This window comes from Salvia miltiorrhiza, chromosome 7 (genome assembly GCF_028751815.1).
Source record: "Salvia miltiorrhiza cultivar Shanhuang (shh) chromosome 7, IMPLAD_Smil_shh, whole genome shotgun sequence".
NCBI lineage: Eukaryota > Viridiplantae > Streptophyta > Magnoliopsida > Lamiales > Lamiaceae > Salvia > Salvia miltiorrhiza.
Window position 1 is genome coordinate 50,288,526 of NC_080393.1, and position 13,130 is coordinate 50,301,655.

General features: G+C 36.3%; 1 protein-coding gene across 1 annotated transcript; it reads right to left on the minus strand.

Moving 5' to 3' along the window:
• Window positions 1–4,800: 4,800 nt before the first annotated feature.
• On the minus strand, window positions 4,801–13,130 carry LOC130994655 (cucumisin-like). The gene is made up of 10 exons (XM_057919717.1): window positions 13,019–13,130; window positions 11,983–12,071; window positions 11,474–11,571; window positions 11,242–11,382; window positions 11,016–11,115; window positions 9,949–10,456; window positions 8,104–8,432; window positions 6,796–6,907; window positions 6,496–6,712; window positions 4,801–5,613 (listed from the first exon to the last, which is right to left on the minus strand). The coding sequence occupies exons 1-10, from the start codon at window positions 13,100–13,102 to the stop codon at window positions 4,967–4,969; spliced, it is 2,325 nt and encodes a 774-aa protein (XP_057775700.1). The 5' UTR covers window positions 13,103–13,130; the 3' UTR covers window positions 4,801–4,966.

Genomic DNA, 13,130 nt, shown 5'->3' on the forward strand with positions numbered 1-13,130 from the left:
ATGTATTCCAAATTTTTTCGGAACATGGCTTCCGCCTTTCAAAATCCTCCACCTTTTTTTGAATATCACTCAAGAGTTTTAAGATTGCCTCTTGTTTGAGTGATATTCGGCTCATCTCTATCGGTAGATCATATAGCTTGTTGCCATAATATTCTACCGTTCTTTGGATTTCCCGCAAGTTGACATTGTCGGAAGAGTTTGGCTCGATCTTTTGGTAGCTAGGATAAGCTACTCCCGCCTTGTCCTTCTGCTCCATTAATCGTGTGACTGATGGGCGCCATCTTTTACTCGTTCAATCACCGTTCTGGTCTCGACGATCCCTATAAGGTGTTCATGGTAGGATTGAATACCCGTGATGATATCACTGAAGGAATATTAAACTGAATTAATACTCTAATTGCCAGATGATCGTTTCTTGGATTATTATTAATTTATCATACAACGATTAATCTCTAACATGCCCCTATGAATTTAAGTGCTGCACGTTGGAGTTCAGAAATACCTGAAGAATTCAGAAGAATTCGTCAAACTCGTAGCTGAACAGACCAATCAGCTTCAAGCCTTCGTTTGAAGCCTCAAACGTCCTCAAATCGTATTTCGCCCAGAAATACAACTTCTTCATCTTCGAGAGAGCTTTCCGTGGAAGCCTGTTTCGCTTGAATCGGTGTTCTGTGGAGGAAGTTATGGCCGTTCTCCCGAAACTGCCAGAACTTGATTTCCTGCGAAAAATCTGACTCCAGCTCTGATCTTCTGAACTGTATCCCGCTCAGCTTTCACCGTTGGATGGACAGCGTTCTATGAAAGTCCCAGGAGAGAAAAACTGCTATGCACGATCGGCGCTTCTCACTGCTCTCAAAAACCCTAATTTTATCTGTGTATTTTCCTGAGAGCTGGTAGCTGTATTTATAATAAAATAAATACGTGTGAGGCGCCTGATCTCTGTGCTAGGCGTTTTCTTCTCCATCTTGGGCTAGGAGACTTTGGGCCAGTCCAAGGACCAGATACAAGGAATAAAGATGGGCCTCAAATAAATTAATTATCTATGGTCAGCCCAGACCATAATTAATTTATAAATATCAGTTCATTCCACTAGAGAACCAATATTGACTTACCCCTTTATTGTCGGTGATGAGTCGGGGCTTGTATTTAGACTTATTAAATCCCCGTATTTAAAATATCCGACATCCATTAATTAATTAGAGTTGTGACAGCTTAAATTAATTAATCTCTTTGTAATCCTTAAGCAGTACCACTCAAACCTTATTATTGCGCTTGAACTTAATCAACCTGCAGGGTTTAGCGCAATAAACATTATTGAGCTCCTTAAGGGGATGTCATTATCCTATATCGGATACGAGTACTAATATAGATAATCAAATATCATATATTAACCGCTATCACCCAAGATACAGAGTACTCAAGTTACTATATAACTCTCACTCATAGTAAATCAAAGTGATACACGAATTAACATATATATTCAAAATCTTATTAGTATTAAGATTTTATAAAGTCACCGAGATCTTGATTCTTCACTTAAGTCAGATAGAAGAATACATCTCACTGTGGTCCTATCAATACGTTATGACGTACCAGTATAGACAAGTAGTCAAGACAAACTACTTCCATCTATACCGCAGCCTAAACCGATGACTCGTCCTAAAGTCATCTCGGCTGTGATCATATTATATCTCTTAAGGTTAATCCAATTATATGGTCTTCTGTGATCTACAACACACCATATAATCTACTTATATAGAGATAGAGAACAAACATATGCAATCATGAACACAAACAGATAGGAGATTAAAACAGTGAACATAGGAATCATTGTATACAAGCATAAAAGGTTCTTGCTTTCAGTATACAAATCCAACAATCACGAATAATCTCTCCATCTTCTCCGCAATGAATGTTCGTCACAAGGGCTCGATTGTTCCAGTTGAACTCGTCTAGTAGACAAGTAGTTTCTCTCTCCAAATTTTGAAGAGAATTCCTGTATACAATACATCTCGGACACTCGTCCGGATCCATAAATTTTTAATGGAGTCTCCTCCCACATCGGTTAATTATAAAATAAATTAAATATTAATATAATTCTTCAATAAAAACCCGCTCTGATACCATTTTGAAAGCGCGGGATCACCAAAATTAATTAAGCAATATTTTAGCCAATTTTAGCATCTGTACACAGTTGACCTAGGGGTGAAATTATCTTTAAAGAGGATTTTGGCCCTAAAAGTCATTCTTTAAAAGTGGTGGCTACCAAAGTCATAAACTATATGCTTTTGGCTACAAATGTCTATTACCACTAATAACAATTACTATTATTCGTTCTTTCAAATAAAAATTATCTTGGATGTTGTTAGAATAGGTCGGGTAAGTGTTTGAAATGATGTATCTTGTTGGATATGTATATGATCTAAGCAATATATAGTAGACTAAAGGAGATCGATAAATGAATAACCATCATTATCATCACCATTTGTTAAATCTCTAATACATATATTTATTAAATATTTTATTTACATTTACTGAACATGTGTGGTCATTTTATACAAAAATATGTTATTACATATTTTATTCTGAAAAAATTATATACTTCGTCCACAAAAAAATAGTCATTTTTTGCCATTTTGGGATGTTCATAAATATTAGTCTATTTCCATTTTTAGAAACTATTTATCACATGGTGGGCCCTAATTCTCACAAACAATACAATTAATTATCATTATAAACACTACTTTTAAGTGGGACCTTTTTTTCACTCACAATATAATATCTATTTTTATTAAAACTTGTGTCGTCTCTTATTAGAACTATTTTTTTGTAGACGGAGGGAGTATGTAATAACTATTACCTCTATAAAATATTTAAGAGATTAAAAATTACTGATTCAATAAATTATAATGTTATGATCATGTTATACTCCCTCCGTCCCACCGAAAGTGGTGCGTATTCCTTTTTGGGCTGTCCCACCGAAAGTGGTGCATTTCCTTTTTTGGTAATAATTTTACACTACAAAAAATGTGGCCTCACACACATTTACACACCTTTAAACTACAATATTATTCTCATTAAATCTCGTGCCCAAAAGAAATGCACCACTTTGACCGGGACGGAGGGAGTAATTAATTTGTTGGGATTTTAATTGATATACAATCATAAATTCATAATGGTTGATTAATCTTAAATTTCAAATATTTTACATATGTTCATTAAATATTCAAGAAAGAATAAATAAATAAATATTTTAAAGTCTATTTTAATCATAGATGTTAATATAAATATTTTAATAATATTATAAATATTTATTGAACAGTTTATTTACATTTATCTGTATGATTAATGAATATAAAATATTTAAAAGATAAAAAATTAACTAATATTTAAATTAGAGCAATATGAAAAATTATAACAAAAAATATTAAATTAGAAAAAACCATTATTTCTAAAAATAGTAAGGTGATTTTGACGGGAAAACATAACTTACTATTTATGTAAGTGGTTAAGCTTTTATATATATATATATATATATATATATATATATATATATATATATATATTGCACCCCGTGTAAAAAAAAATTAATTAAGCCCCTAATTTATGGTGGTATGGCCCCTTATACTCAACATTAGATCAAACAGTCCTCGATATCCCCATTTTAGTGCAATTTAAACCCTCCCAAATCTTTGTTGCACGACGTTTGTTCCCTTCATTTTTTAAGGATTAATTGTACGTAATATCACGAATTTTGCCTGAAATTTATTTTCTCCACGATCTTTAAAAAATCTATGTTTTATCACAAACATCAACATTTGTTCAATTTTCTACAGGTTTTTTTTTTCTCAAATCAGAATCGATGTAGTGTTGATGTGGCTTGCCGGCACACGCTGTGCTTGTTGCCTTCTAGTGAATTAAACACAATGTTTCAGTATGGTGATTAAATTGTAGAATTAAACATTAGAACCCTAAATTTATGTCCTTCCTAAATTAAACTCATGCAACTTCATTCTCACCCTCAACCGTTTCCTTCTTCCTCCTCGCGTTCTACACCTTTTTTCCCCCAACTATTTAAAAAATGAAGAAGGAAGTTCGGGCCGAACACATAAAATTCAAAAAAGGCATTGTAAATGCCTTACATGTCAGTCATGGCGGACAATTTTTTGACTTTGATTAACTCACCCGCCTCCCGTTGCAGTAGCGTTGGAGCGCTGCGCACCGATGTCGAGACTCATGAGCACTGCCCACCAGCGCCAGCAATTGGTGGAGCACCAATAGGTAAAAATTACATCTTATAACAAAATTTATCATTACATATTATATTCATACAAAACGGTAATCAATGTGTTAATAATACCTCATATTACCTTTACATAGTACTCCATAAGTAATGGTATACTACCGTTATGTATGAGCACCCTCATACATAATACTACTACATATCTCACTTTTTTGTACATAGATATATATAACGCATATTTATCGTTACATATGAGCGATTTTTTTAGTAGTACTTCGATCTTGGTTACTTTTGTTTAAAAAATTTAATTAATATATTTTAGTATATTTATAGGATAATTAATTAGAGTTCACTAATCCATTTTTGAATTAATATTTGAGTATGAGAGTTAATTAATTCAAAATTTGCTGTATATATTTTTTAAAATTTTCAACTTTTACTGATTAATACTACTACTAATTAAGATTCTTAATATAATATTATTTTTCTTTTTTTTATAAATAACTATAAAATAGTAAAATTAATAATGAAAAATACTATAAAAAAAGGCTGGACTAAAAAAGAAGAAATAATTTAAGGCAACAACAGTCTTATTTAGTGGAGTAGTAACTATTAGTACATGATACAATTTCAAGAGAGGCAGCAAGCAAGGAGAGCTGCCCTTGTTTTACAGTTGCCGTCTCGAAACACGACTTTGCCATGCCCGAGTTGATTCTTCACTGTTTAGAACTGCGGATGCGGTTTAACCTGCCCAATCTTCCCGCTCCTAGAGTTGCGGAAGGGCAGCTTCCCGGGAGCGGCGGTGCCGCCGCTCCCGTCGAGGTTGTAGGGAGCGCCGGGGAGGTAGTTGTACACCACGAGCGGCGTCCTCACCGCGCGCTTCCCGTCCGTCCAGACAATAGCGCCCGAGACGATCGGCTGCTGCGCGATGGCGGGGCCCTCCACGGTGACCGTAAAGTTCTGAGCCTCTCCGGCGCTCGAGAAGGTCAGAGAAGGCGGCGAGACGGTGACGTTGATGGACGGCGACGGCATGTAGAGGGTGGCTGTGTAGGTGGAGTTGGCGTCGCCGACGTTGGTGACGGTCCTGGTGAAGACGGCGCTGATCTTGTGGCCGTCCTCGACGTAGAGAGAGAAGGAGGGGTAGTTGAGGTCCCAGGCGCGGCCCGCGGTTGTGGAGGCGCAGGTGGTGTTGTCGCCGGTGATGAGGCGGAGGGTGGTGGTGTTGTAGCCTTGCTTGCAGAGGAAGTTGACGTAGTCCGCCTCGGATGCGTCGAAGACTAGGCCCGGGTCCTGAGCCGCGACCGGGTTGATCTGCCCCGACCCGTAGGCGAACTCGAGATCGCGGTGCTTCCTCGGGTCCATCACGTAAGCTGATCATTCAACAAATTTATCATCACTTTGGTGTCACAAAGCTTCGATCGATTCAAATCAACCATTATGGGATGTATGAATCATTTGGATCCTCTATTCTACTTTCCGTGTACAATTATTATTATTATATTTTTTTTTTGTTTTTAATCAATTTTGTAAGTTTCAGAGTTTATAATATCTCTTTATATCAAATTTTCAATTAATATTCATAATTTTGGTATCAAATTTCAATTCTTAGCATTAAATGTAAATCATGATTGATTATATAGAAATATTGTTTATTTCTATATATAAAAAAGTTAAATTAATAATAGGACATAAAAACAATTTAGATTCAATGTCCCAACATTTTATGGGTGTCTCTATCAAATTTGTTATTTTAATAATACTTCTTTTAAAAGTAAAATTTATTATAATATAAACTCACTCCGTCCCAAAAGGTTTATACCAATATCCTTATTGAGGTATCCTCAAAAAGTTTGCCTCAATCTCACCATAAAAAAAAAAAAAATCTTTAAACACTATTTTTGTACATGACTCAATCATCAAATAAATTTTTATCAGCTTTTATTAAAACCATTGTCGTTCCACTTGGGGCAAACTTTTGAGGGACGGAGGGAGTAATATTTAATTATGACCAAAAATTTTAATTTGAAAAAATCATACATCCTTCCTACTTGTGAAATTTTCAGCTCTAATATATCAATTACTATTAACTAACAAAAAACTAAAGTTAAATGCTAAAAAATGATTATATAACCTAAGAGAGTGTAAAAAACCTTAATCAGTAAGTACAAAACTAAATTAAAACACAAGAAATTGAAGTTCAAGAAAAAAAATAAGAAAAACAATATTTAAGAAAAATTAAAAAATTAATTTACCTGTTGTCATGAGGGCAGACTTGATCATAGCGGGAGACCAGGTGGGGTGAAGGGATTTCACAAAAGCAGCGGCGCCGCTAGCATGAGGGCACGACATGGATGTACCGGAGACGATATTGAATAGTGTGCTTCTCGTATCGCCTTCGTACACCGACGTGCCCCCCGCCAGCGGCGACCACCCGGCCAGAATGTCGACGCCGGGGGCGGTGATATCAGGCTGCATGCAAATTATATATTTTTCAAATAAGCTTTTCCACATACAAAACTGAACAAAGTAATAGATGAAGGTAGAGGAATCACCTTGAGAATGTCGGGGCTGATGGCGCTCGGCCCCCTCGATGAAAACGAGGCAACGATCGGAGCCATGCCGTCCTTCCACGCATCGCTCACAAGTATGGTTGCTACAGGGTTGCTGAGAGAAGCATTTCAAATCATCAAGTTAGAGGTGTTTTACTTTTCATCATTAATAATATAGAGAAATGATCAGTTGAGAAAGCAAATATTTTTGCGAAAATGATAATGCGTGAGAAGATCAATAATTGTTACGAATAAGTCAATAATTTTTGTGAATAAGCATGTTGGTCTGGGTACGAATCCTAAAAGGCCGAAATTTTTAACATATTAAATATATATATATATATATATATATAAATATGTTCATCAGTTATATTGATTTATTCGTTTATTATTCTCATTTCTACCGGAAAAATAAAAGTTTCTCAATAAAACCTAATCATTGTAATTACGGGTGAGCATCGGTTCGGTTCAGTGCAAAATCGAACCAAAAATTCAAAACCGAACCGATGGTTAAAATTGAAACCGAATCGCACCAATTGAGGGTGTCAAACCGAACCGGTAAAACCGTTGGTTAACCAATGCAATTTTTTTCTCTCGAAAAAATCAATTAAAACCTGTAAAATAATGTAAAAAACACAAATTTCAAATGCCAAATCTCCACAACATAATAATACTTAGTCTACAAGAGTACTAGTTTCAAGGATTTAAAACATCACAAAAACATAAATTCAAGTTACAAAGTTTAACAAATAGCAACATAACAAGTCTTAGCTAAAAAAAATAATAACAAGTCAAGAACATATAATAAAATATTAAAAAATATAGAAAGATAAATTAATTAATATTATAAATTAGAAAATTAATAATTATATATTATAGGTTAAAAATTTAAAAATTAATTATATATTATAAAATATAAATATATAATAAAATATCGGTTCGACCAAAAACTGAAAATCGAAACCGAACCGAAACTTATCGATTTTTAATTTTCGGAACCAAACCGAAAACCGAACCAGTGGAATCGGGATCGAACCGCACCGAAACAGTTCGATTCGGTTTAGTTTCTGCTCACCCCTATTTGTAATATGATTGTATGTGCTTTTTGACGGGATATATGATTGAATGTTAATTTGCTCAATTAAGGCCGATTGCCTTGCCCCTAGCTCAAATTAGAATATTTCAAAGTTCTCATTCATCTTATACAATAAATTACCATATATTATTCTATTTATCTCGACTAATCCTTAATAATAAGTACTTAGTCTGCAGAAATGTAGTAGAAATTAACGAAGGAGAAGTAGCACTCACCATGAACTTTTGATGTAGTTTAGAACCTTCTTTCCATCTTCGGGGCTGATGAACGTGGCTGGCAACGGCCAGCTGAAGGAGTAATCGGGAGTGTCGAAAGTGACGTCGGACATGATGGTGCCGACGCCGTTGGCCAGCAGGATGGTGGCGCCGTCGAATAGCGCCTCACAGTAGACGATTTTCCCAGCCACCATGTCGGTATTCATCGCACCGTCCAAGCAGAATTTGGCATAGTCGGGGCTAGAACCAATGGTGTAGTTTGCAGCATCTCCACCCCAAATCAAAGGGTATGAAGTCCCATTGAGATCAAAGGTGTTTATGAGGATTCCCTTCATTCAATTTTTGTGTTTTCAATTTGTTAGGAAACAATCTCAAACACATTTATATGTAATATTGATCAATGATTCATTGATTTAGGAAAATTCGATAGAACATGCATATAAATCTACTACTCTTGTGAAATAATAAAATATCAATTTTGTTATTGTAAAAATAAAAAATATCTACTTAGATAAAAACATGAAAAATAGCCGTTTTTATAATTGGGTTAATTCACTCTAAATCCTTAAACTATACTCATTTTTCGTTTTTTCTCCTAATCTTTGAACTTCCCACAAAAAACCCCCAACTTTCAATTTTTCCTAATTTTCCCATGAGGGGTTTTTCGGCCAAATTTGGGGTCGGAATTTTCTTATGTGGCGTTATTCATGCCAAATCACCCTATATGTGGCAAATCACCCCCACCCCCTCCCTCACACGTCACTCTCTCTCTCTCTCTCTCTCTCTCTCTCTCTCTCTCTCTCTCTCTCTCTCTCTCTCTCTCTCTCTCTCTCTCTCTCTCTCTCCCCCATCCTCCTTCCTCCTCTGCCCCCCGTCTGGCTCTCCCCCTCTCTCTCTCTTCTTCCACCGCCGCCACAATCGTCCAGGCTGTCGTCCAGATTCCTGGATCCGCGCTCTCAAGATCCGACCTGAGTACCCTTCTCTCTGACCCACGCTTTCAAAGTTGCAGCTAGGGTTTGGCCCCCTCTTCGTGCCGCCTAGGGTTTGCGCCACAAATAACTGCGCCGCTCTGACCTGCCTCCTCCAGTGAGCCTCTGCCTCCCAGTCACGCCACCTAATGCCCCGACCTTCGGTCTTGCTTTCTGCCATTGTGCCGGCCGTAAACGATACCCGACGGACAATCCGCCTCTAAAACTATGGTTATTGAAAGTATTCATAGGCTCACAAAGAGCAAAGAAAATAGGGTTTTCATTTGCGCATGTGTAGATCTGTTCTTGAAATTTGGTATTTGAGTAGAGAAGAGAGGGAGGAGGGGGAGCGAAATGGGTTTTCAAACGTGGGTTTTCAATCGGCGCCGGGAATTGAGTGGAGGAGAGAGGGAGGAGGGAGAGTCGACAGAGGTCCCAGAAAATGTCTATTGATCATAATTTACCTTTAATTCACAACTACAAAACTTTTAAATCTTGAATTGAGGGCAAATAGTATTTTAAAGCTACGTTTACTTTGAAAAATTAGTTTTGATTGATAAAAATAGTAAAACCAATCCCTTATTTATTTGGATTAAAATTTGGGATATCACAAGGCTCTTGATTATTTTTTCATTTAAGCTACTTTTTCTTTATTCCAATCCCATTGAAATGATGAGATTGGAGAAATCCTGTCGATGACAAAAATACTTAACCATGTATCTTATAATCATGCAAAGTAAATGTCCTTAAACCAAAAAATATCTACCTATTTTTATTTTTATTTTGAAAAAATATCTCTGTGACTATATGTTATATCTTTAAAATACAAAAGTTGATATATTGATATATTAAGTCATGAAATATAGTATCATCTTACCGATAGTATTTGGCCGTCTCCGAGCTGAAGCCTAGCGACGAATTTCCTATCAATGGTGCTGGCAGCAACCGTGAGTGTCCATGGTGAAAAGTTGGAGACTGAAACGGGGTACGGCCCCGAGTTCCCTGCCGAATTGGAGGTGAGAATCCCATTCTTCATGGCGTGGAAAGATCCGATGGCGATGGTGTCGTCCACGTAGTCGGCCGGCCAGTCGGATCCCAATGACACGGAGATGACATCAACTCCGTCGACAATGGCATCGTCGAAGGCCTTAAGGATGTCTGCCGAGTTGCACCCGAACGACCAGCACACTTTGTAGACCGCCACTCTTGATTTGGGAACGCCTCCTCGCGCTACGCCCTCGGCCACGCCGAAGTAGCTCGCCTCCACCTCCACTCCCGAAGCCGTTGACGCCGTGTGGGTTCCGTGCCCTTCCGTGTCCCTTGCCGATTGATCCTCGCCGCCCGAGTAGCCGTCGCTGTTGTAGAAACGTGCTCCGATGATCTTGCTGCAACCATCATTTTTTTCAACTAAATTAGTACACTTTGTATTTACTAGTTTCTTAATTCTTTAATTCGAAAGGATTAATTACTTGTAAAATACACAAAGTATCGTTGAATTTCGATTTTTAACCAAATGAAAAATCTTGATTAGAAAATACCCAAATTGTACAAAATTTAATTTGGAATTTTGCTTAAGTTCATAGTTCGTTGGCCAATTGCTTAATCATTCGGCTTTTTAATGGTACGTGGTAAAGGAATCCAAAATTGACAAAAGAAAAAAGATATAGAGTTTTATGACAATAACTTTCAAATTATTTTCGAATATGAGTATATCATTAGCACACTATCATAAAAAGCTTTCTATACTGGACCTTCGACTTGCTCATGGGACTTAAAAATTGAGTGATTGACCAGCAAAATTGGAAGTCATACCAAATTCCAAAAATTATAAAGTAATTATTTTACCAAATTATTTATTTGGTTAAAAATCATAATTTCACTATCATTTGTATATTTTATAAACAATTAATCCGATTCTAAATCAATAAAAATGCGTAAGCTTACTTATTGCAAGTGAAATTTTGGCCCGTGCAGGCTCCCTTCCATTTGGCTGGCGGAGATCCAAAACCTGAGTCGTTGAAACTTGGATGCTCCGGCCACACTCCTATATATATGGATGGAACAAATGTGAAAAAGTAAAAATTAAAACATAGATTACTATTAAAAAAAATTAGTTTTGTTAACTTAAAAAAAAAGAAAAAGTTTAGAAGAGTGTAATTAAGTTAATTACCGGTGTCTAGGAGGGCAATGACGACATCAGATTGAGGAGGAGCTCCGAGTTTGTCGGTTGTAAGGTTCAAGAAATCCCAAGATCTGGTGGTGTGCAGCTTGTACACTTGGTTCTTGTTAACTGACACCACTCCTTCCATTTCTGCATTCACATGTCCAAATTTTTGTCTTCAATTTTGTTCATTTTAATTTAATTTGTTGCAATAATTAATAAGATGACTTGATGAACTCACCTGCAATCCTTTTGGCTTCCTCATTACTCAGCTTGGCCGCGAATCCGTTGAAGCTTCTGCCGTAGCTGTAAACCAGTGATTCTTTCGCAGAACTCGCACTGCAATTGCAAACTTAATTTTGATTTTTTTCTTATTTTTTCACTTTAGGGTGCGTTTTCTTTGGTTGTAAATTTATCATGAGAAAATGAGAGATAAACAAAATTTCACCCTTTAAATCCTTCATTTATTTTCTCACATTTCCTACTTGACCCTTACTCATTCCTCATTTACACTATAAATGAGGGATAATATTATCCCTCCAAAAATGATGTGATAATATTATCCCTCCTTTATAGTGTAAATGAGGAATGAGTAGGGGTCAAGTAGGAAATGTGGGAAAAGAAAGAAAGGATTTAAAGGGTTAAATTTTATTTATCCTTCATTTTTCCATGATAAATTTACAACCAAAGAAAATGCACCCTTAAACAACAAATCAAGAATCAGCTGAATTTGTTATGTAGCAAATTAACCTTCCAAGTACTTTATGCAACATGGAATGATGCGTGGATGCAACCGACACATCGCCGTCGGGCCTAGCTCCCATGTAGACAACGTGAAGCTGCACCCAAAGTGAGCACCAAATCTTGAGCAAAACAGATCATCTTACAACATATTGAAGCTAAGATACGTCAGATTATGAGAACTTTGCACTGAACCTATAACGATCGAAACTGCACTCACCACTGCATCTTATAAGTAATTCGTCATATTCGCTTGGCGTAGAACTCAGTGCAGTTACTTTATACGTTCAATGCATAGTTTTCACAATTTTTATATTAGGAAGTTGTATGCAGGGATGCCAATGGGTGGGTTTTGTCCGAATCAACTTGTAACTATTGATTACCCGTTGAACTATAAAGTAAATGTTTTGGGTCCGGTCCCACCTGATTAGTGATTTAAAAATTAAAAAAAAAATCAAAAATGACATTTTAAAAATGATTTCAGAAAATATTACTACCTTTTTTTTTGATGAAATTACATTATAAATAATACAAACCACACACACACACCCCACCTAGTGGTTATTGTGGCCGAGATTATTCGAACCTGTGACCTCTTGGACAACAGGCAACCACCCCAACCACTAGGCCATCCCAAAGGGACAAAAATATTACTCCCTTCATTCCACTATAAGTGGTTCAATGACATTTTTAAAATGATTTCAGAAAATATTACTCCCTTCATTCCACTATAAGTGATTCAAAACTTTTCTGCACGGAAATTAAGGATGTGTAAATTTGTTAAAGTGGTAGTTTCATATTTTTTTAAGGGTTAAATTTTTCCATTTATGAAAATATGTCACCTATAATACAACTTTTAATAGGACGGAGTGAGTAATAACTGTTATAATAATATTTCAGCCAAAATAAAAAGATGCAAATAACTTAAACAGATACGAAGTTGGATTCAAGAAACTCATAGAAATCAAGAAATTTTCAAGAATGATCTGAATTGCAGCTAAATTCGAGAAACCCAAAACAAATTGCAACTTGTCTGTATACTTACAGTCCTGTGTTGACATTGGCAGTTGAGCACAAGAGCTGAAAGCAACAGAGGATAGAGAAGCGAAAACACTGCTGCTTTCACCATCTCGATCGACTAATTAGTATTTGTGATA

Excerpts from the sequence above, each read along its gene's own strand:
- LOC130994655 (XM_057919717.1), bottom strand. The coding sequence starts at position 13,102 with ATGGTGAAAGCAGCAGTGTTTTCGCTTCTCTATCCTCTGTTGCTTTCA. Across the intron at positions 11,383-11,473 it reads GGAAGCCAAAAGGATTGCAG|AAATGGAAGGAGTGGTGTCA; the intron begins GTGAGTTCATCA and ends ATGTGAATGCAG. Across the intron at positions 6,713-6,795 it reads TCAGCCCCGACATTCTCAAG|CCTGATATCACCGCCCCCGG; the intron begins GTGATTCCTCTA and ends ATTTGCATGCAG.